The sequence below is a fragment of the Microplitis mediator genome, chromosome 7 (assembly GCF_029852145.1).
Source record: "Microplitis mediator isolate UGA2020A chromosome 7, iyMicMedi2.1, whole genome shotgun sequence".
Taxonomy (NCBI): Eukaryota; Metazoa; Arthropoda; class Insecta; order Hymenoptera; family Braconidae; genus Microplitis; species Microplitis mediator.
In genome coordinates, this window is record NC_079975.1 from 19,190,904 (window position 1) to 19,215,603 (window position 24,700).

At 30.0% G+C, this 24,700-nt stretch overlaps 2 protein-coding genes across 3 annotated transcripts in view; one reads left to right on the forward strand and one right to left on the reverse strand.

Annotated features, from left to right (window-relative positions):
• LOC130672215 (uncharacterized) overlaps positions 1–16,619 on the forward strand; it is a 57,520-nt gene extending 40,901 nt beyond the window's left edge. The window contains exon 3 of the mRNA XM_057476634.1: positions 16,489–16,619. Within this exon, the coding sequence (XP_057332617.1) occupies positions 16,489–16,527 (39 nt within the window). The 3' untranslated portion in view covers positions 16,528–16,619. The remainder of the gene's footprint in view (positions 1–16,488) is intronic.
• Positions 600–24,700, reverse strand: part of LOC130672211 (protein slit) — a 263,294-nt gene continuing 239,193 nt past the window's right edge. Inside the window, exons 5-29 of one of the 2 annotated variants that reach the window (XM_057476628.1) lie at positions 21,258–21,329; positions 21,091–21,162; positions 20,794–21,007; positions 19,236–19,402; positions 18,958–19,101; positions 18,806–18,877; positions 18,495–18,638; positions 18,236–18,399; positions 16,513–16,663; positions 16,197–16,415; positions 15,982–16,053; positions 15,728–15,891; positions 12,879–13,080; positions 12,700–12,771; positions 12,145–12,216; positions 10,827–10,898; positions 10,588–10,754; positions 10,192–10,411; positions 9,522–9,831; positions 8,687–8,900; positions 8,132–8,599; positions 6,257–6,460; positions 6,034–6,183; positions 5,803–5,942; positions 600–4,247 (exon numbers count right to left, since the gene is read on the reverse strand). In XM_057476628.1, coding sequence (XP_057332611.1) covers positions 4,161–4,247; positions 5,803–5,942; positions 6,034–6,183; positions 6,257–6,460; positions 8,132–8,599; positions 8,687–8,900; positions 9,522–9,831; positions 10,192–10,411; positions 10,588–10,754; positions 10,827–10,898; positions 12,145–12,216; positions 12,700–12,771; positions 12,879–13,080; positions 15,728–15,891; positions 15,982–16,053; positions 16,197–16,415; positions 16,513–16,663; positions 18,236–18,399; positions 18,495–18,638; positions 18,806–18,877; positions 18,958–19,101; positions 19,236–19,402; positions 20,794–21,007; positions 21,091–21,162; positions 21,258–21,329 — 4,033 coding nt within the window. In that variant the 3' untranslated portion in view covers positions 600–4,160. The remainder of the gene's footprint in view (positions 4,248–5,802; positions 5,943–6,033; positions 6,184–6,256; positions 6,461–8,131; positions 8,600–8,686; positions 8,901–9,521; positions 9,832–10,191; positions 10,412–10,587; positions 10,755–10,826; positions 10,899–12,144; positions 12,217–12,699; positions 12,772–12,878; positions 13,081–15,727; positions 15,892–15,981; positions 16,054–16,196; positions 16,416–16,512; positions 16,664–18,235; positions 18,400–18,494; positions 18,639–18,805; positions 18,878–18,957; positions 19,102–19,235; positions 19,403–20,793; positions 21,008–21,090; positions 21,163–21,257; positions 21,330–24,700) is intronic. The other variant, XM_057476627.1, reaches the window with a different exon arrangement.

A 24,700-nucleotide genomic window follows, 5' to 3' on the forward strand; every position in this document is an offset into this window, starting at 1 on the left:
AACGTTTTACACTTATTTATGTGTTATTTTAACATGTTGTGAGTGTTAAAAAAAGTTATATACGCAAATGTTAAAATTAAAAATTTTCCAAGAATTCTTTTGTGATGGTCGTCATTATTTTTAACATATTTTGTGTGTTGATTCGACGGTAACATATAAAAAGTGTTACTTTCGAATAAAATAACATTTTTGTGTGTTAAAAAATCAATCGATTGCGACAGTTCAAACAAGATAAATGCTGTGTGTTAAATTGACACACAAAAGTGTTAAAAATTCAACACACAGAATTTTAACGTACGCTTTTTTTTACACTTTGACGATTCGTTTTTTACTGTGTAAGGGAAGGTTGTAAGATTTATAAATAACAAGAATTTGAGTTAAATAAACTTTACATACATTTATTTAATAGCGTTCATATTTTAAGGTTTTTTTTTATATTATATAAACATAGACATTTTTTTATTATTTTAATTTTATTTAATTAAATATTATTTTTTTTGACGCTAATTATCTAATTAAATTCTTATGTAATAGAGGTATGGATATTTCCATTTATGCATGCATGTATACTATTGTTATTTGGTAAAACGTGCGTCATGTTTAAATACACTTATTTTTCATTTTTTTTTTTTTTTCGGCTGCTAAATTTGCATTCATCAGTTTTTTCGGTAATAATTATATATAAATTTATTTTCAATTTACTTTCGATCTATATCAGTCATTTCTTTAAAACATTCGTCCATATATCTATCATTCACACATTTCTTCATTCTTTCTTTCGCATTTTATTCATAGACTCACTATCGGTATTTAATAATCGCATTTTGACAATAATTTGAAAATTCACTTTCAGTGTCATCCAAAAAAGTTCATGGCATTTATTTTAATAATAATAATTATAAAGAATTAATTACTTTTTTTTACGGTTATTTTTTTTTTTTGTTGATACTAATATTTAATTCTATTGAAAAATTTAACGACTTGCAATTATGATTGATTTAAAATCAAATAATTTCCTACCAGTTAAAAATTTTTACACCAATTATTAAGGGTTTTTTTTTTCTCAGCAATTTTATTGCAAGTAATTATTATTTTATTTTAATTATTATTATGTAAAAGACAAAAAGGAAGCACAATCCTTTACATGCCGATACTCTTTATCGCATTAACTATAGACACCTACTTTCGGTTCCTCATTATTATTGTCCATAAAGACGTATCTATTTATCAATAATTACTTTTGTCGTCATTTATTTATAGATACGTTATTTTATTTTTTGTTTCACATTATAATTCATTTATCATTGGTCACCATCTGATTTAATATAGAATAAAAAAAATATTTTCGAAATAAATGTTATTATTTAACAATTATAGTGGACTTAAATAATAATACCATTAAATTATTTCATTTGAATGTTATTATAATACATCTATTTGAATGTTACAGGGATGTGCGAATCGCGTTCGAATTTCGAATTGTTTGAAAAGTTTTGAATTATTCGAAAATTTTCTATTTATTCGTAACGTATCAAATTATTCGTCGTTTATAATTGTCCGTAAGTTTTTAAATTATTTTTAACTTCTCAAATTACTCGATTGGAATCGAGAAAATTCTCATCAGCTTTCAAATATTCAGTTTTTATTTAATGGAGAGTTTAGTTTTTAAAGTAACCAAAAATAATTTTTTCGTAGATTCGTGTGTAAGCTCCATTTACCTCGGAAAAAATTTGAATTACTCGAAAAACTATTTTATGTACAGTTTTAAGTCGTTGAAAAAAAAATTTTGAAATTATCCGTAAATTTTCAAATAATTTAAAAACTTACGAAAAATTCGAAATTCAAATCGAATAGTTCGATTCGATTCAATACGAATAATTCGTAACTTCAAACTATTCACACACCCTAGTCATTAATTTATTTTTATGAAATAATAATATTTTATTGTGTTATATGTTTAGGTATTTGTGTTTAAAATTTACAAGTGTATTTTACTTCATTTTTATATTTTTTAATTACTTTTAATTTAAATAATATTGAGAATTTGGACACAGTATTCTCGATAAATTATTACTAATCTCGAGTTTTACTGTATGCAAAATAAATTAAATTAAATTATTCAATTTAATTTGATAGCTTTGTAACTACATATATTTAATTGATTTATTTGATCGTATTTTTAATTGACCTATTAATTTTATTATATCTCAATTTGAAGCTTTGAAAATATTTAAAAATAAAAAAATTTTATTGCAATCAATAATTTAAAACGTAAAATTCTCGTTAAAAATTTAAAAATAAAAAAACTCGTATAAAAAATATTTTACTTTTAATCGTTTGTGTATACTAATTATTAATCAATTACATATTTTATTAATCTAAAATAATATTATTGTATAATTAATACGAAATGTTGAAACAAATTTTCGTCCAAGCTCTCAACATTTAAAATGGTCTTACAAAAATATTTTTACTATTAAATCAATTTACAGTGAATGCTAAGAGATAAAAATAAAAATACTTGTGAATAGTAAAAGAAAAAAATGTATGGATACAAATAAACTTAATATTGGCAGTGGATAATGTGTTCGTGAATTAGGTACACTGTATTTATAAAGAAATAAGTTCATTTATAATTTAAATTATGATGAATATTCTCAAATTGAAAAAATATTTTTTAAAATTATCCATTACTAGTATTTGTTTATTTTCCTATTTATACATATACGCATGTAAAAAAAAATTCGTTCCAAAAATGTTCCTGACAGTGAACTTTTAAAATTAAGACAATTCTAAACTTTGAGTGGAATATTTTTGGAATTTTAAAATAATTACAAGTGTGAAAAATTTTAAACTAGTGTGGACGTTTTTTTTTTCTCATTTTGTAAACAAAAATGATTTGAATTGACGATTTTGTGAGTTCATAATTAGGTCCAATCACTCAATTTTTTGACTATTTTTGAACAAGTCAAAAAGTAAAAAAAAATTAATCTTCCCAAAAACTTCTAATAAAAATCAAAAAATGTTTACAAATATTTTCAAACCATGTTTATTTTTTTTTGCCTCATACCTGAACAATTCAGGTAAGAGTCGTAAATTTCAAAATTCCTACTTAATTCCGTTTTTTTTTTTTTTTTTAATGTTCTTCATTCCCAAAAAATTGTCGTCAAATTATTTTTGCTCAAAAATTTAAAAAATACGTGCAGGACAAGCCCTCACCTGGTGAAAATTGTTCACGTTCTAATTTTTCAAAGTTCCAAAAACATTTAACTTACAGGTCAAAATTGTCTCAATTTTAGAACTTCACTGTCATGAACGTTTTTGGAACGAATTTTTTTTACATGGGTATATATATACATATATATAATAGTCCATTTTATTACAATCGTAACTATTTTTTATTAAATCGCTTCATCACACATTTTTAAACCTTGATGTTTTTTTTTTAATTCCAAGGCAGGAGAGCGAGAAGAATTAATTATTTTGACCATTTACGTACCAAGTATCAACAGAATCCCAATTTTTACCGTATTTGGGATATTGAAAATTCAATTTTTTACGTTTGCTATGCGTCGTTTCATTTACAAATTTAATCGCAATATAATCGTGGATTTTAAAATGCGATTAATTGATCATTTCGTCGAATCATATAATACATATATTTCAATATTTTATAGCCCATCGTATATTTATATAAATACAAGCACGTATACAATAAATTTGATTATCAAACAGCAAATAAATCGATACGTGCTTGTACATAATTTTAATACTAAAAATATGTCCTTATACAAATACTTATTTAATATGAATAATTAATAAACAATTAATGTTTAATTTATATCTATGAATTAATTATTATTACTTTAATAATAATAATAATTATATTATAATATTATTCTTAATAATACATATCACACTGAGCCGGCTGTGTGTGTCCATCAAATTTAATCCGCACCTCGTCACTCACTGTTTGATAATTAATTACTTGTTTTTATTTAAGTATTAAATAGGCACGTACAAAAAAATTAAAAAAAACAACAAATGCCTAAATTTAATGATGAATATTAAATATGGAATAATGGGGTTTATTTTTAAGTTTATATTTTTTAAAAATCCTATATGACGGTGTGATGAATTGGCAATTGATTTGTTCCAGTCTAGTAGCATTTACGTGTGCATGTGCACTTACGTATTAAGTCAACGTCTTTTGTGTACCGTTTCCCGTCAGCACAAATCAAGCGGACCTACAAAAATAAAGCATATTAGATAATCATATATAATTAAAATGATTAAAAATCAAAAAGTGCACACCTCAGTCGCTAATGATAATTATTAGTATTTATTTTTTTAATATAACTTTAATTATCTTATTATTTTAATCGTTTTATAACATTATTAATTATTATTTAACTTTTAATTTATTGATTTTATTTTTTATTTTTAACTTAATTTTTTCAGTTTTTTCTTTCAGATTAATTTTTATTATTTAAAATTTTTCATAAATTTTACTTTTTATTTTTTAACTCCAATATTACACAAGTGCTGCCAATAGATGGTGCAGAGAAAAAAAGGAAGAAATAATGATAACAATTCCCTAGCGGATCCGAATTACGGTAAATTACCGTATTTTAACGCAAAATACCGTACTTAACTGCAAATTTGCCGTATTTTAGATAATTTTCGGTAGAACACGGGAATTTACTACAAATTGTGGTATTTTTACCGTAACACGGTGAAAAAATTTCATTTCGCGGTAAAATGCCATAATTTTGCAGTTACTCTGCACTTTTACGGTGAAATACGAAATGTTACCGAAATTTTGCGGCAATATACCGCAGAATCATCGCAAATTTACGATGAATTAACCGTACGTTTGCTGTAAAATACCTGAATTTACCGCGAAATACCGTATTTTACTATAAAGTACCGTAATTTGCGGTAAAATACCGTAATTTACCCTAATTCAGATCCACCAGGGATAAAAATAATAAATAGTATCTAAATTTTTCAGGGATTACCGGTTTTAAGTTTTTTATTAATTACAATTAAACAAAAAGGATTTAGATAGTGATTTTAAAAAGGGTTCTGGTGACAAAAAATACAAATTTACTACCCTCGCAGATTTGAATCACGGTGGAAACACGGTGGGTTTGTTCCATTGTACCACTGTGATTACGCGGTGTATCCACCGTGTATACACGGTGTTTTCACTGTGATTACGCGGTGGATACACCGTGGAACCACGGTAGTGAAATCGCACAAAGCCACCGTGGAATCACGGTGGGTACACCACGTAATCACAGTGGAAACACCGTGTATACACAGTGGTCAAGCCACCGTGAAATCACGGTGGATACACCGCGTAATCACAGTGGATACACTGTGTATACCCGGTGGTGAAATGGAACAAACCCACCGTGTAACCACAGTGGATCCACGGTGTTTACACTTCCACGGTGTTTCCACCGTGATTCAAATCTGCGAGGGTAGAAAAAAAACTTAGGCCAATTTATCATATTTTTCAAAAGTTATCGTGTTTCTGAAGATTTATACGTAACAACTGACAGTACTGGTTCTTTGGATTAAAATAATTCATATTAAATCAATGGAATAATGAATTTACTGAATACCGGCTTGAAATTATCCCTTAATAAATTATCTTTGCCTACCCTATTTTAGGGTAATCAAAATAGTGTAGAGATGATTTAACATACATAACGCATTTGCGTCTGAGGTATGCAATATTTTAATACATGTAAAAAATGAATTTTTGTTTAACTAATTAAATTAATTATTTACCTTACGACGTTTAGTTTTTCGTGGTAGGCAACATGAATTACCACAGCTGCCCCAGCATTTAGCTAGTTTAACTGGACGCCTACTGCGGCAACCGTTTTCGCTGTAATACTCTCGTGTGTGTTCTTTACGACACGTTGGCGCTACATCAAAATTAATATTAATTGGTTAATCATTAGTCATTATCATCGTGACATAAAATTAATAATGAAATTTAATTAATAAAAAATTTACCTTTCTCGCAATATCGGCCTTGCCAGCCAGTCTGACACCGACAAGAGTAACCATTTCCGAATAGAGATGGTACACATTGTGAGCCTTTATGGCATTCGTGACTTGTACAAGGATCGATAATACTTGCGCCTGGTACTGATACAACGATATCTGCAATAAACTCATTGTTAAATAAAAATAATAATTGAATATACATAAAATAATTTCTAATGTAATACTTTACCTGAATTATCGTGCACAACATGTTCATGCTGCATAGAGTCTTCAATGTTACCACTGTTATTAGATTCAGCTGCTTCAACGATATCCTTACCAGCTTCATCGGCCTCTTCTTCACCAGAAGCACATCCAGGAGTCACGCGATGCATCTTGGCAGCGTTATTAAAGTCTACTGACTTATGGTTTATCCACATTCCTGATATGCAACCTACAAGAGATACAAAATTATCATTTATTGTAATTCACTCTTGAAATTTTAAATAAATTTTAGATAGTTGGCACTTCAAAACTTAGTTATCAAAATATCTTCCCAAAAAGATGAGAGTAGAAAATTTATCTGTGATTTGTTATATGTACCTGAAGATCGGAACGTTTTTCGCAAAACGAAAATGAAACAATCGAAAAGAAAAGTAAAAAATCTACTGGATTTAAATTTCTAAAATGTTTCGCACGTCAGCCGAAAATTGCAGCCTACCTCATTTACTTCTTAAGTAAAATTACATCAATTTTTTTCATTTTCGTTGCACGAAAAACGTTCCGATCTTCAGGTATATGTTGTTATAAATTACGTGGACTATCGTGATGATGACACGTGAAATCGGGGGTGAATTTAAAGTGACTAAGGATTTTATTTAAATCCAAATTCACTCGGTCATTTGAAGTTTCGGATCCGGAGCTCCGCATACGGAGTAAATAGGGAGTTTGTCTTTTCAGCGGAGTGATTTCGGAGTGGTCTGGATTTTATTTGAATCCGCATTCACTCCGATTCAGAGTTTTATTATTAAAATAAACTCCATTTCGGAGTAATTTGACTCCGAGGGGATTAGATAAATAAACAGTCATCCGCTCTGGATTTAATCGACGTTTACTCCGCAAATATTTTACAGTGTAAATATGTATAGACTGTGCCAAATAAAATCGATATTTTTTTTCGGTTCCATACGAAAGTTACGTTTAATGTAACATAAAAAAAATAGGTACCAAGTAGGGCCCTTCAACTCAATTACAAACCGCGCGAGTGCTTAAATAAAATTTCCCATTTAAATAACATGAGAAAATTGTTTTTAACTGAAATTTTATAACTCGTTAATGGATTGATAAATTGAAACGACCATAACATATTTTTGTAGATAATTAAATGCTCTAGTAAAAAGTCTCTTATAATTTTTTAGTAAATCTAACCGCTCAAAAGTTACTTTTTTACCAAAATTTCAGTTTTTTCACAAATAATTAATTTGTAAAACTTGTAATTTTTTAACTATGAGATTAAAAAATTGTTAGATAACACATTTTGATTGTAAAAAAAGTGATCTACTAGAACGATCCTATGACATTTTGCAATAAGACTGATAGTTTTGCTGGAAAAGTAAAAAAGACGAGACATTCACCTTAAATTTGAATTAAAGCTTAAATAACTTTCGAACGGTCAGACTTATTAAGAAATTATAAGCGACCTTTTTTGTAGAAAATTTAATTTTCTATAAAAACTTTTCTATAAAAACACTTGATTGATTCGTTAACGAGTTATAAAATTTTAAAGTTAAAAAAAACTTTTTCCATGGTATTTAAATAGGAAATTTTATTCAAGCGAGCGCGCGTTTTTTAATTGAGTTGGAGGACCTAACTTGGCTCCTCATTTTTTTTTTATGTTACATACAACGTATTTATCGTATCAGACCGAAAAAATATTGATTTTATTTGGCACAGTCTAATGTATATACGCTTTTGGATTCAAGATGTTTTTGAATCTTACTCGATTATTCAAGACATAAATAATAAAATTATCTGAAAGATATGCTAAGAATTTCTGTGTAATAACTAGACCTCAAGAAATCTAAAAAGAAAAAAAAAATGAAAAAATAAATTTCCTAGTCATTACCTTGAAAACTGGTTACATTTCTCAGGTGAAATTGTGAGAATGCGTTAGTAGCAACTTCGGATGGTACACCGCCAACGTACATTGGAGTATTGAGCTTGAGATATTCCCTAGTGCCTTCATTGATAATACTTCTAGCAAGTCCTCGATCTACTCTCAGAGTAAAATTCTTCTTTATTGCAATAAGCTCGGCCATATGTGGCTTTCCATCTGAGACCATTTCGTAGCTGTACATTGTAGAGGTTGGATAGTTTCCAACGTCATAGGAAACTCGTACACGACCGTTAAATAGTTCAACTGCAATATGTTCACCACTTTGCTCTATACCGTCGTAGAGTAAAACCCCATTTTCGTGAGTGGTTGTGAAGACGATGGTCACATTAGCCTCGGGCTTCGTGCGAAGCGGCTCTAGCTCGACCAGCGAGCTGTTGTCCACGAAGCTCAGGCTCGTCAGGTACTCACATCGTTTTCCTTAAAATTTTTAAACATTTTAATATTAATAATTACTATTTTATTGAAGAAAAAATAATAAGTTTTTTTAAATAAATAGTTAATTACCAGTGTAACCGGGATGGCACTGGCAAAGATAACCCGCTGCAGAATCAGAAGAAGGTTGGAAGCAAACGCCGTGTTGACAATCATGATGAGCACACGGACTTGTTTGTGGATAAAGTAAAGCTGTCGAAGGCGCTGCTTCACAATACCTTCCTGTGTATTCCGCCGGGCACTTACACTCGTAATTATTTATGCCATCGATGCAAGTAGCACCGTTCTAAACAAATAATCAAAAAATCATTATTATTCAATAATTGTAGGAGAGAGGCGGACAAAACAGGGTATCCCCTAAATTTTATAAAAAAATTGTTTTTTAAACATTCTAAAATTACTTTTGTAAATATAATTGAGCATTATTTCGAATTTTTTTTCATCGTTTTTGAAAAATTTTGTTTTTGTAAAAAATAGTACACGAAAAAAACTAGATAGTACTGGTTACTGTTCTGCGCAGTAATCGACGAACAGTATAGGGAAAAATAGATTTTAACATGACTGATTCATATTAGAACAGGAGCGAGTCATAGCTTAACACGTACTATTACTTTTTAAACAGTAACCAGTGCTGTGCTACACAGTACATGAAACATATGACTGGTCACTGTCAAAATAGTCACCATTAACATCCAGAACAGTACTCAGTCCTGTTCTGACATGAACGGTTACTAATTTTTTTTACACCTTTCTTAAGGGGGTCTCGCAAAAAATGAAAATTTATTCTCTTTACTTTGAATAAATATCATTAAAATAAAAAAGATTCAACGTATTTGAGTCCCCGAAAATTTGGTATTTCGTTTTACCCCCTCTATATATAAGTAAATTATAAAGAATGATTTATTACCTGGCAGAGATGATCGACACAATCATCCAAATTTGTGGAACAGTTAAGGCCACTGAAGCCGATTGGGCACTCACAACTGTAGTGGGTCCTGTGGTCAACACAGCGGCCTCCGTTCTCACATGGGTCGTGTCCTTTTGTGCAAAATGGGATTTTCGTCTGGCAGTATTCTCCCATGAATCCCGGTGTACAGTCGCATCTGTAGGCCTGAACGAGGTCCACGCAGGTTGAGTTGTTGGCGCACTTGTTATTTGTGCAGTCGTCGACGTTGTTTTCACATCTGAGTCCCTCGTAACCGGGGGCGCAGTCGCAACTGTTACACATCGACTTAACGTCAATTGATATATAAAGCTCGATCATTGGATCGCGATCGATCCACCAACAATATATCGGCAATCATTCAATTTACTCTTTTTTTTTTTTAATCATTTTTTGTACAAGCAATTTTAATTTTAATTTTTTAATCATTGACTTTGGTACAAGCCTATTTAAAGACGTGCATATGAATTTTTTTTTTCAGCCATTAAAATTAATAATTTTAATCACAAATTGCATGCCATGTATTTTTTTTTTTTTTTTTTCTACTAAGTTGGGGAGCCGAGCTCGATCCAACCCGATCTACCAGACATTACTGTATTTTATTTTAAATAATAATTGTTAAGTATTTATCTACCTGAATCTTCCTTCTTCCAGTACTTTACAAGTTCCGGCGTTCCGGCAAGGATTTCCATAGCACGCGTCAATTTTATGTTGACACCGGTCCCCGTGATATCCTGGCGTGCACTTGCAATGGAATTCCCTGTCCTGAAGTGCCTCGCATAATCCCCCATTTTGACATGGGTAGGTGTAACACACATCGCACTTGGCCAAGACCTCGGCAGGTTGTTGTTTGGCTGCACGGAAGAAATGTCTACGATTAATGAGCAATTTTAGTACCGTTCCAAGGGTTTGAACCAAAAAAATCAAACTAAATAGACGGATTTCACTAAGTTTCAACTTAAAATTTTTTTTTTTCCGTATTTTATTTACGGTTATAAATGATTTTAAGGCACGTTGATTTAATACTTACTTTTGCAAACAAAGGCGCTTGCTGGTGCTGTTAGCAGAAGTTTTTCTTTCATTGCAAGAGGTTCCATGCATCTTGCAATCCCAGGTTCTACGTCGGAATCTTTTTTAACCCATTCTGCTAACCAGCGCATATGACAATCACAATACAATGGATTTGAACCCAATGCTCTGTTACAAAATCATTTTATTAGAAAAATTATTCTATTTTCTATGGATAATTTAATTTTTTTTATCACTTACACGTGAGTTATTGCTTTTAAATCGTCAAATGTTCCTTCGGGAATTGTTGAAATTTCATTTCCATGAAGAGAACTGTTATAAAACAAAATATATATTATCACTTATTGTTTAGATTTTTTTTTACAATAATGATAATCAACAGAAAAAAAAAAATGCTAAATAAGCCTTTGCTTCTGAACAGTTTCTGTTACGCCACTGCTCAGCATTGATAGTAAAAAAAATTTTTTATTTTTACAAATTAATTTTAAGTACTTAAATAATACTTGTGACGAAAATTGAATAAGAATTTAACGAAAAAATATAAAATTATAAATTATTAAAACGACAATCAAAATAATGCATTATGTTGAACAATACTTTATAAAAAGTAATATTTATTTTACTGAATTTGATTTTTCGTTGAAAAATTAAAAATTAAATATTTATTAAAAGCTGATGCAAGTCAAATATACGACGTTGTGTAATTTACGTTATTTTACTAAGCGTTATTAAAAAATGTAGATGTTACAGAAATTTTTTATTTGCGCTATCGTATTTAATGTATAGAATAAACAAAAACAAAAAAAAAATGTCGATCAATTTTTGAGTCAGAATTTATTAGTAACACAATACCGTATTTACCGTAAATTGCGGTATTTTAGGTAAATTACCACATTTTACGGTAAACTGCGGTACTTTGCGGTAAAGCTACGGTAATTTCCCGTAAATTTGTAGCAATCCGAGGATATTTTACGGTAAAAGTGCGGTAAAATTATGTACCTGAAGATCGGGACATTTTTCGCGGAACGAAAATGAAGAAAAAAAATGAAAAGTAAAAAATCTACTGGATCTAGATTTCAGAAATGTTTCGCACGTCACCCGAAAATGACAGACCACTCCAAACTACCCCTAAATTCGTCTTTAGACACAAATTTCATGAATTATTTTCATTTTCGTTGCGTGAAAAACGTTCCGATCTTCAGGTACATGTAAAATTGCGGTATTTCATCGTGGATGTGTAGATTTACCGCCAAATTACAATATTTTGTCGTAAAGTAAAGAATTGTACCGCGTTTACTGTAAAAATGCCGCAAATTATGGTAAATTGCCATAATCTACCAGAGATTATCGTAATTTAAGTAAATGGTCGTAATTTACAGTAAGTTCCCGTAACATGTCGTATATTACTACAAATTATCCTATATTGTTGTAAACTGCGGTAAACTACCGTAAAATGCGGAAAAATTTCCATAGCAATATTGTATTTTGCAGTAAACTACCGTAATTTACCGTAATTCGGATTCGCTTGGGTTAATAATAAATTGTTAGTGATTCTTACATTATTCTCAAAGATTTAAGTCCTGCCAGAGAATCTTTTTGAACACACTGGAGTTTGTTGTAGCTTATTATTCTGAAATAAAAAATAATAAAATTTCGAGTTAATTGACTGTATAATGTATCCCTGATTAAGAAAAATTATTTGAAATGATTCAAAACAATTTGAAATGATTTAAAACAATTTGAATCAACTAATATAGATACACGGAAAAAAGAGCAGTTGAAAAATTACAGTTTCGTATAGTAGTAAAGCGCTCCGAGTCTGAAACTGTAAAACTTACATTTTTTATCCAGAAATAACAAATATTACAGCTTCAAACTCGATGTTATTGATTTGAACTGTAAAATTTGCTGCTTAAAATTGTATTAATTTTATTACTATAACAAATTTCTAAAATTACAGTTTAAGCTTTAATGTTTAAAGATTTTTGCCCGGAAGGCCTATTTTTACTTTAGAAACTGTAATTTTTCAACTGCTCTTTTTTTCGTGTATACACTTAGCATGGATTAAATCATTTTTCTTAATCAGGGATATTAAGACATGAAAATAACTTACAGATGTGATAGTTTGGTTAAATTCTTGAACGTGTCATTCGCAAGCATAACAATTTGGTTGTTACTCAAATCCCTGTTGACAAATGAATAAAAAATAATAAGTTATAAAAATTTGATATGACAAAAACTGTCAATAATTGTAAAAACAAGTGTATATAAGTATTGACAACTGATACTTACAATCTTGTCAGCATCCTCAAGTGACTAAGTCTCTCGGGTTGAATCGTTTTTATGTCATTTACGTCAAGATACAGTTCAGTGGTCTCTGGTGGAATGCCACGGGGTATTTCCGTCAGATGTGATCTAGAGCAGCTTACCACTGATCCTGCACAGTGACATCGTGGTGGGCAATAATCGTCACCAAGACAGCCAACACTATCGCCTGATAAATGAAAAGTAACTAAAGTAATATTGTATATAGTAATACATCCTGAGTTTCAATTATTTTTGAGTGACAATTTTTTATAAATTTATCAGTCTCATTTGAAAATATCTGAATTATTATCAAAACAGGGAGCTTAATTCACAGGGACGCCTTTTATATTGTTTTTTTTCACTATTGTCATAATGAATTTTCGCTAAATATTGACTAATATTGTGTTACTAATTCCAAATGGACACCTTTTTATACGCCCTTTTGGCTTTATTCAATAAGTTTTAAATCAAAAGGGCATATAATTGAAGCTATATGCTCTTTTCGCTTCCAAAATTTTTAACTACCCGCTATGAGAATTTAAAATTTGCAAAAAAAGGGAAGTTATTGGTTTCGTTACGATTATCAAAAATCAAGTTTTCATCAGATGTCGACGTTTTGAGGTCCTAAGAAGTTATACTGACTGTTTTCAGATCGACGTCCGCGTCCGCGTGTGGTGTGTAACATTTGTTTGTCCTTCGATATCTTCGAAACGGATCAACTGATTTGAATGTAATTAGCGCAAATTGAAAGGGTTCGTCAAGACTTAATACTGATCGGGTTTTGGAATCAATCAGCCGAGTAGTTTACGAGCTAAATGAAAAATAAAAATCAGAAAAAATTTTTTTTTTAAGTTTTTGTTGTATAACTCGTAAATCGCTCGACCGACCTGTTTCTAAGTTTAATCAAATGTAAGTCTTAACCAGCTCTTTCGATTGGTACAAAGCAGGTGCAAATTTGTTCATTTCTTCCGAAGATATCGTCGAAAAAAAATTGCTTTTTTTTTTCAGTGAAACGCATATAACTTTGGCCCAGCCGTTTTTTGAGCTCGAACAGCTCAAAAGTTAACAAATAATAATGTTCTCGGAAATAGTGGTAAGTTTTGGAGTTGGCCTACAGAGTCAACCGTTTTTGAGATTTTCTTTCTCAATTTTTAGCTATAAAATAAGTCTACAAAACAATTGGCAATGAAAAAAAAAATTTTACGTCATTTTGGCTTTAAAGAGTTCCCGAAAGCCAAAAGAGTGTATAAAAATATAAGTCCTTTTGGAATTAGTGACGCAATATATTCAAATATTTTATAAATAATTAGTTTTTTAAAGATTTTATCTTTCTTTATTTTTAACGATATTCATATATGCATTAGATTGATTAAAAATAATCGGCTTTTCGTTTTTTCTCGAAACCCCCTATTCAATAGTTGCAGGTAAGTGAAATAAGATACCTGTTAAAAGATGAGCTCTTAATATTAATATTTAGAGGTCGCTTATCGCAATCTTCTATTTCCCATTTAAATAATATGGGAAAAATAAATTTTAAATTTGGAATCTTATACCTCGGTAATGGCTTATTGTATAGATAAGCGCAGGATGTAATTTCGTAGGCAATTAAACGCTCTGCCGAAAAAGTCTCATCATTTTTTAATAAATTCATCTGTTCAAAAGTTATTGGAGCTGAAGTAGAATTTACAGTAAAATTCGAGATCTTTTTACTTTTCCGGCGAAACTATTAAACTTATCACAGAATGTCATCAGATCTTTTTTGTAGACAATTTTATTCCTTACAAATTATTTCCAATAAAGTTCTTTTGAATTTCGCATTGTTTCCTAGTTATTTCCATTTTAATGTCAAGCTCTTGAAATCGATCAGAACACTATTTGTTTTAAAAGCTCGACATTAAAATGAAAAATAACGATAAAACAATGCGGAATTTGAAAAAACTTTCATGACCAAAGATAATTTGTAGGAAATAAGATTGTCTACAAAAACGATATTATGACATCTTGTAATAAGTCTGATAGTTTCGCTGGAGAAGTAAAAAGATCTCGAAATTTACTATAAATTTGGCTTCAAGCTCCAATAACTTTGAACAGATGAATTTATCAAAAAATACTGAGATTTTTTCTGCATAGCGTTTAATTGTCTATGAAATTACATCCTGCGCTTATTTATATATTGAGCCATTACCGAGGTATAAGATTCCAAATTTTAAATTTATTTTTCCCATGATATTAAAATGAGAAATAGAAAATTGCGGTGAGCGACTTTTAAATATTTAAATATTAATATTAAAAACTCATCTTTTAACACGCATCTTACTTCACCTCCCTGCAACTATTGAATAGGGAGTTTTGAGGATAAAACATTAGTCGATTTTTTTGAATCGGTCTAGTATACATATTAGGGTGGTCGTAAAAAATTAAATTTTCTCAGACGCCTCATAAAAAGCTTCTTGTTAGTGAAAAAATACGTGGGGAATTTGGTTTTTTATTTTTCAGTAAAAAGAATACGTACCTTAGGACGATCAAAGTTCATTTTTTGATACAATCGCTGTTTTTTTTTAAATATCTCATGAAATATGCAGATTAAAGCAAAAAATCAAAGAAACAATTTTGTAGGAAATTGAATTCTTGACAATCAAGGTCACATTAATTTTTTTAATAAAATGTATATTTATGAAGATATTTTAAAAAAACATTAATTAGATCTTATGAATTGAGCGTTTTAAGGATTACAAGTGTTGAAAATCACATTTTCCTAAGTATAGAAACTAAAACAAGACCACAATGACAACCCTAATACATATACATAAAAAATATATAATAAATAAACTTACTGTTGCATTTGAACTCGTGACGTGGAATGTCTTTAACGTGGGCGTCCTTCAATCTCGGCGGATCGTGGCATCGTCCAATGACGCCTGGTATGTCGCGAGTTCTCAACCACTCGGCAAACCACGCGAGATGACAATTGCATGATAAAGGATTGCCTTGCATGTTACTGTAAGATAAAGATTATTATTGCTATTGCATTAAAGACAACTTTAATAATATGAATCAGACAGTTATAACGGAATTAAATTAAACTTACATCTCATGAATGTGAGCTAGTCCCTCAAATGAACTCGGCATTACACAAGTAATTGCATTGCCACTCAAGTTTCTGTTGGATAAAAATAAATAATATAAATGAAATAATATTATAATATAATAAAATATAAATAACAATAAAATAATACTTAATAGTATCGTATTATTGGCTTTCTATATTGTTAAACAAGTTGTTAAAATTGGATGGATACTTACAAAGTTTTCAAGTTAACCAGTCCCGTGAACATTTTATCGTGAACTTCTCTTAGTTTATTGTCAGACAAGAGTAGTTCGGTAAGTTGATGAGCTCCTTTAAAAGCAGACGCTTCTATTCGTGTAATTTTATTTCTTCTCAGATCTAAGTGTTGTAATTCAGGAAGTTTTTCAAACAAACTGTCGGCTTTGATTTTTTCAATCTCATTATTTCCCAATAAACTAAATTAATAATTAAAAATAAAATTAATTAAATCATTATATTATTTAATTTTTAATAAATTATTTGTTTAAGATAAAAGAAGAAAAAACAAATTACAGTGTTGATGTATAAATTGGTAACTCTCGTGGAATTGAAGTGAGTTTTTTATCAGCACAATTTACAGTTGCTCCGTTGCACGTACAAGGTGATGGACAAGCTCCCGGTAAAATGCACTCTCCTGCTCTCTTGGTCAGTAACTTTTCGTCACCTGGAAACATAACAATCTCTTGGGTACAGACTAGCATAAATAAATTTGCCTGTTCTACTCTTTTATTTTGTTTATTTTTTTTTTCTTTTTTTTTTTGCTTTGTAGTCAGTATAAATAAAATATTCTTGAATGAAAAAATCAGAACAAATACGCATAATATCTTTTTGAATTGGAATGGAACATGAATGAAATGATTAACGATTTGTGGTGATGTAAGACAGTTTGAACATAAAAAATTAATATGAATCACCACAAACATAAATTTATTATCATGGGTTATATATATTAAACATTAAATATATTTTAAAATTAATTCATGCATCATCACCTTGATGAGTTTTAGGAATTCCAATCGCTTAGATGATTATGATGTTACATACATATACATATATAAGGGAGGGAGGCAAAACGGGTACTTAATCTTTTTTTTAATGTATTCAAAGTAAATAGAAAACATTTTCAGCTGCCGTTAAAAAAAAAATTTTTTTTTTTGCGGGCAAAATGGGGAACTCCCTTAAAAAAAGGTGAAAAAACAAATTTCTGGATATTAAATAAATTTGATTGAATTAAATTTTCTTGTAAGTAATTTACGTAAAGAAAATTACATTACACATAATTATTGGATGCAAAAGAAGAAAAAAAATTTGGAAATAGTTTTTATCATTAAACAAAAGTCATCAACATTTTTCGACTGACACTTTTGATTTTTTAAAAAGTTTAACTACCTTCTCTAAATTGGTAAGTTTTTAAATGTTAATCACTATTTATTATTAACTTCAAAGTAAAAGATTTAAGTTAGTTTCAATTCCAAAGAAGATTTTTTTTAAAAAAGCAATTATATATTGCTTGAAGTAATAGATTAAAAACATTGTTAAAAGTTGATTAAATTTAAAAAATTGTAAGTATTTAAAAGTTGATTATTGAAGTACATCTGAAGTAATTTGACACTGAGAGTCCTTTTATTTTAACTTAATAAGAAAAAAAATCAAATTGATTTCATGCTGTTTTTTTGCATAAACAAAATTTTTCGAAACCGGTGAAAAAATTAAAATAATGCTCAATTATATTTACAAAAGTGATTTTGGAATGTTTAAAACATTTTTTTTTATACAATTTTCGGAGTACCCCGTTTTGCCCCCCTTCTCCCCTATATATCTATACATATATATGAATTAATTATGATATTAAGCATACATACCATGAATATAGACAGGCTAGTGTTAAATCTGTTTTAGCAGAAACAAATAAAAAAATAAAAAATAGTGAGAGGCATTTACTCTAAGCATTCACGTGCACACAACATCAAAAGAGTTAAAAGAAGAGATAAACAATTCAGATGAAAGAGAACGGGTACGTTATGAAACACCACGTTCTATATATCTTTGTGATTTTTTTTTCTCTCTTTCTGGCTCTCGTCCTCGCACAATGTGGTGACGATGATGATGATGATGATGATGATGACGACGATGATGACGAGATGAAAGCTCCGGGATAGTGGAAAAGGATAGATAAGGTTACCGACCTGAACCATCCTGTCGAAGTAAGAGATACCGTAAGTCGAATCGTGCTTACCCTTACATTTGAACTTTTCGTCCCGCATCACGTCAATCTTCCGCTTTGCAGCTCGTTTAGGTGATTCACATTTTGCTCCAGATGTTTCGATTGGATGCTCATGGAGATACAAACTCAGCCACCGTAGATTGCAATCACAAATAAATGGATTTTTCGCCAAATGTCTAAAAAATATTTATATCATAAACTCACTATTCATTATTATTAATAATATTTTTAATTGATAAAAAAAAAAGTTAAAAATAATAATAATACAAACAGTGTTCTGATGCTTCGCAGATTGGCAAAAGTTCCATTGGCAAGTGATTTAATATTATTATCGTAGAGTGATAGCAATGTTAAACTTGTGAGGTCACGAAATAGATCAGTACGTATACAGGAAATATCGTTGGCATTCAGTAGACTGAAATAACAACGAGAATAATGATTAATTAACGAGTTTGCGACACAAATTCTATTTTATTCATATATGATCATCACAGAGAAATGAATTTCCAGACAAAGATAAAGCTAACAGTTATTAAATCAATATGTGCACAACTACGTAAATTTATTGAAATTTAAACTCACAGTAATTGCAAACTAGTTAGTCCTTGAAATACACCACCGGGCAGTTCAGTTATTTTATTACCATACAATACTCTGTAAATAATAATTATAATAAATTAACTTAATACAATATCATAATAATTATTATCAAAGAAAATATGTAAGATGCTTACAAAGATTCAAGAGATTTTAATCCATGAAAAGCATCAGCAGCAACTTTTTTTATTTTATTATTACTCAAGTCAATTCTCGATAATTTTCTGTAAGGCGAGAACGCCTTTGGTGGGATTTCCGTAATGCTATTTTGTTCAAGCCGCCTAGAAAATAGATAAAAGTATATATAAATGTGTGTCATCGTGATTAATTGTGTAATGTAATTATTCGATTGATTGACTGATTAATTAATTAAACTAATTAATGATGAGTTGATAAGGCATTTTAATGTAATTACAATTCAGTGGTATCCTCAGGGAGATGAGTTGGTACTTTTTCCAAAGAACTCTCTCGACAATTGACAATTCCATTGGCACATCTGCACGGATGTGGACATTGAGGTTCAGCCGTACACTCGGATCCAGTACGAAGTTCTACAAGGCCTGGGCACTTGAACTCGTGCTCCTGGAAGTGAAAATAAATTCATCAGCCAATTACATTGGCATCTGGTTTGAGTGTTTCAAGTAGTCTGGTCAGCAGTTTTAACTAACTTTTTTTCATTCCTTTTTTTTTTTTTTTCTTAAATTCTTTTTATATTACAAGCTCTCTATATCTAAAGATAAACTTTGCTTTAAGAAGCGGTATAAAGTTTTACTTGCTTACTTTTATTTTATTAGTAATAAGGCGTAAGAGTCTGTACGATAAATTCGATAGATGCAAAAATAAATACGAAATATTTTACAAGTTTTGTTATTATTATTATTATTATTATTATTATCATCCGTACAAAAAAAAAAAACGTTCATGACAGTGAACTTCTAAAATTGAGACAATTTTTAACTGTAAGCTGAACATTTTTGGAATTTTGAAAAATTAGAAAGTGAACTATTTTCAACTGGTATAGGCTTTTCCTTCGCGTTTTTTTATTTTTTGAGCGAAAATAATTGGACTTAACAATTTTTTGGATTTGAAAAATATTAAAAAAAAGGGAATTAATTAGGAATTATGAACATCTCGACTCTTACCAGAATTATTCAGGTATGAGGCAAAAAAAACAAAAATGATTTGAAAATATTTATGAACATTTTTTTACTTTTATTAGAACTTTTTTTGAGGTCAGTTTTTTTTTCACTTTTTGATTTGTTCAAAAGTAGTCCAATAAATGAGTGGTTAGAATTAATTACGAAACTATTATGAACTCAAAAAATTGTCAATTCAAATCATTTTTGCTTAAAAAATTTCAAAAAAATAGAAACCCACAAGAAAAGTCCATATTAGTTGAAAATTTTTCACACTTGTAATTAGTTTAAAGTTACAAAAATGTTCAACTCAAAGTTTAGAATTGTCTCAATTTTGAAAGTTCTCTGTCAGGAACGTTTTTGGAACTAGTTTTTTTTACACGGGTATTATTATTATTATTAAGTATAACTTATTGTATACTTCCAGTTTTAAACATTTAACGTAATTTAATGTGATTTACGATAGAAGTATTATGTGAAAATTAATCGGATGCCCACCCACAGAATTGACATTTTATTCCAACAAAGTGGTTTAAAGTTAAAAACACGGATAAATAGTTTGGTACTGGTATATTATTACAAGTACTATAGAATAAACGACAAAATGATCTCATCCATATAGAGAGACGATTATTCCCGGTTGTAACATTTATTATTATTCTTTTGTAGTTACTTTAAAGTGCCGGTATAAAACTGGTTATTCACTTTATTTCATGTATCTTATACGCGTACAAAAAAACAATAATGGACAAACTTTGCTGTGTATAAGCATTTAAAGTTAAGTCCAGAGACGCAAAACTAAAGATTCAAGACTCTTTTCCACTCTTTATGACATACTTGCAAATCGACGAGATTTTGTCCCTTGAGATGAGCCGGCGCGGCACATTTTGTATGCTGTCCAAGTCGTGGAATACTCTTTAGATGGCGTGACAGCCAGGCCAGGTGACAGTCGCAAACTAGAAAGTTGTCCGTGAGTTTTAAGGTACGCAATCGTGAAAGACCAAACAGCATCTCCTTCCCAAGGGTTGTTAATTTGTTGTTGTTCAAAGTTCTAAACCAGATTGTTTTTTAATTTTATTATATTTAAAAAACACTTTCCTAACATTGAATCTCATTCTTTTTATAGATACTTACAAAATTTCTAGATCTTTCAATTCTCTAATCGCACTTTCGTCGATGCAAGTCAGTACATTATTGTCAATTAATCTGGAAATTCAATTTATTAATTACCATTTTAATAATTGATTATACTTGAAAAAAAAGCTCGGATTTTTTATTATAATTATAAAAAAAATTCTTACAAGTGTTTCAAAGCAGACACCCCACGCAGAGTTTTGGGTCCAATCATTGCGATTTGATTGTGACTAAGATCTCTGTAAAACAAAGTTAAATAAATAAACAATTAATAAACGTCAACTAGGATTATAGAGTATCAGACACTAGAAAGAGAGGGAAATAAATGAATCATGTCATAACAAATGTCATTGATCTGAAAAGTTTAGTACATAACGCAGTTGTGTAAAGTCGTAGTTGTTGCGAGGTCATGTCACGATGATGAATAAATGCTCGGGCCACTTGCACTTGTCACGAGTTTGGCCTACTTAAACCAGTGCATTATTTACATGTTACAAGTGGGGTCACCGGCACGTATACCTGGTAGTTAGTCATCATCAGGGTTGTAATGTACCACTACATGTCAATACACCGGATATTTACAATTGTAATAATGTACATTAGGGAGCTAGTCTCAAAAAGAATAAATTATTACGACCTGATAAGGAGTAAGTTTTTTTCTCAGCTACTTAGAACTTTTCGTTACACTGAAATCGTGTACATGTGTGCATTCAAGCGTATTAAGTTCATTGTTCTTTGCAAGCACGAAGCTATAATACTGTCGGAATACTTGAAGAATGCTTGAGTACGTAAAAGTTAAAGGCCAACAAAGAGATCAATTGACTTGGCACAGTTGTTATTGGCAAAGAACACCTATACATACGTGCGTATTTTATTGTTTGTCATTACTTTTTAGAATTAGAGTGCATTGAAAATATGTATGCATTAGTGTGTGTGTGTATATGTACATCTGTGTACATATCTCTATCTATACACGGAGAGAATTCTATAGTACAAGTTATCATCTAGTTATAGTAAAATTTTTAAACTGAACTCGATAGTAGTGAATATTATTTAAATTATTAGAGAAAGAATCTGAATTGTAGTATCTACCAACTATATGGCAAAATCTACAATTATTGATGATAATCAGAAATTATAACTTTTATTATCTTAACTAATAATGACTACCATCAACATCGTAATTCTTAATAACCTGACAGTAATAGTTACCATCAGCCCAAATAATAATTACTATCTAAATTAATAAAGAATTTAAATATCGGCGTTACAGTCTGAAGCTTGTCTACATGTAATTTTCTGTTTGTTTAACTTTATATGTGATGAATTTCACTTGATACTTGGATGGTTGCAATTTGATGATCATACTCAATCATTTAAAGTTATCAATAATAGCTCTAATATTTGGAACTTTGTATTATATTTGGACTTAAACGATTGTATTGTTACTTATTTTAATTATTGAAAGGACAAAATGTACGTAGCTAAAATATGGATATGAATAAAGGATTTAAATTTGTATAAATTAATCCTATTTCTGTTGAAGAATGTTTACAACCTTGAATGCTAACAGTTACCATCTCCGATTGTAACAAATATAATCTTTTATAGTTACAATCAGGATCTTCAATCGTCACCACCATCGATTGTTACTGTTATCATTCTCAATGGTAAAACTAATTATTTTACCACTGAAAAATTTTGCTAACCATTGCAAATAGTTTAAATTATAAACTTAGTATCGTAGATAGTATAATAAAATTTTTTCCGTGTATATTTTCCTAATTATGTATGCATATGTGTGGGTAGATGGGATGTACAATGTTTTTTTTTTCTCGGCCAGTAACGTAAAAGACTTCTGCAAAGAATAGATTAACTTGAAAGTTATATAGAGGATACTATAGTTTACGCTGCTAACCAGACATCAGTGATGATAGGTTAGGGACCGTTGGGGCACGGTTCGCCATTGACCGTCTATTTCCTCGAAACTCGCAATCTGTAATTATGTTCGCCGTTGAGCCTGCAATATTATGGCAGAGGATAGTCATGAGTATGATAGAGAGTGGAACATTATAAGTCTTGGAGTAAGACAAGCGTGGGGAAATCCGAGTCCCAGTTCACTCGACCCAATCGAGAAAGCAATTACCGAATTTCGACGTCGCGCAAACCCGCACGGGACATTCATGATTCCGCAATGGAATTCACAAAGGACTCAATGGACGACTCTCTCTTGATCTCTTGTTGTATTAGCTTCTGTATTTCCCTCGATTCCAGATGCGCGGCTTGCACTATTGATAAGACTAGTATTAAATTCATCCGGCTAAAATGTAGGAATAATACTATTCGTCAAATCTATATTGTATCACAATTATATAATATTCTTGCTATGATTCTAGGTTACTCATGTTCTATGATATGAATATATGAGAATAATCATGATATTTCTACAATTTCGAGGTATTAGGTATATCTATATTTTAACTCTATTTATGTCTTTATTAATTATCAAAATGAATAAAAAATTATGATTGATAATTTGAAAAATTTATTTGACTAAAAATGATATAGCAAATTTTGATGATTTAATGCCACTCAAAAATGATTGATGAAAAAATTTAATAATAAAATTTCAACACGCGAGCTTGCACATTTTATTGACCCAGCGTACTTATTATTGAAAATTGTAAATGTTGTTAATATAATAGAGGTGTGCGAATCGGGTTCGATTATCGATTCGAATTTTCAATCAAATAATTCGAAATATTCGTAACTTTTCAAATTATTTGTCAATTTTAGAATCATCCGAAAGTTTTTAAATTATTTTAATTTTTCAAATTACTCGATTCGAATCGAGCAAGTTCTGATCAGCTTTTAAATACACTGTAAAAAATCACCGGGGTAAGTCCAAGCGGTGTAGGTGTAAAAATTATCGGTGTTAAATTTACCCCCGAAAGCGGTGTGAAAATAACGCCGTCACCGGTGTGAATATTCCAGACCGGTGTTAAAATATTTTACTTTGTAAATATTTTTACTTACTCGATCACTATACTTGTTAATAAATGATATTTTTTATTCATTTTCATAAAGAACTGACATTTTTTGTGTTTTATAATCTTTAAAGTTAATACTCCAAGCGGACGCAATTTACCCCGCTTTTACATCGGTTACCCCGTTTTAATACCGGTGTATTACTCCTCCTACACCGGTGTAATTACATTTTTACACCGGGCGGAGTTAAAACGAGTCCATTTTTAACACCGCTCATTTTACAGTGTATCCAATTTTTATGTAATGGAGAGCTTAGTTTTTAATGTAACCGAAAATAATTTTTTCGTAGATTCGTGTCTAAGCTCTATTTTTCTCTGACAAAAATTTGAATTATTGGAAAAATATTACAATTTTAAGTCGTTCAAAAGAAAATTCCGGAATTGTTTGTAAATTTTTGAATAATTCAAGAATTTACGAGCGATTCGGAAAGTTTCGAATTTTTCGAATAGTTCGAATAGTCTGATTCAATTCGATACAAGTAATTCGTAAGTTTGAACTATTCACACACCCCTATAATATAAACAATTCTAATTATATTGAATTGTTTAAAAATGTTATATAA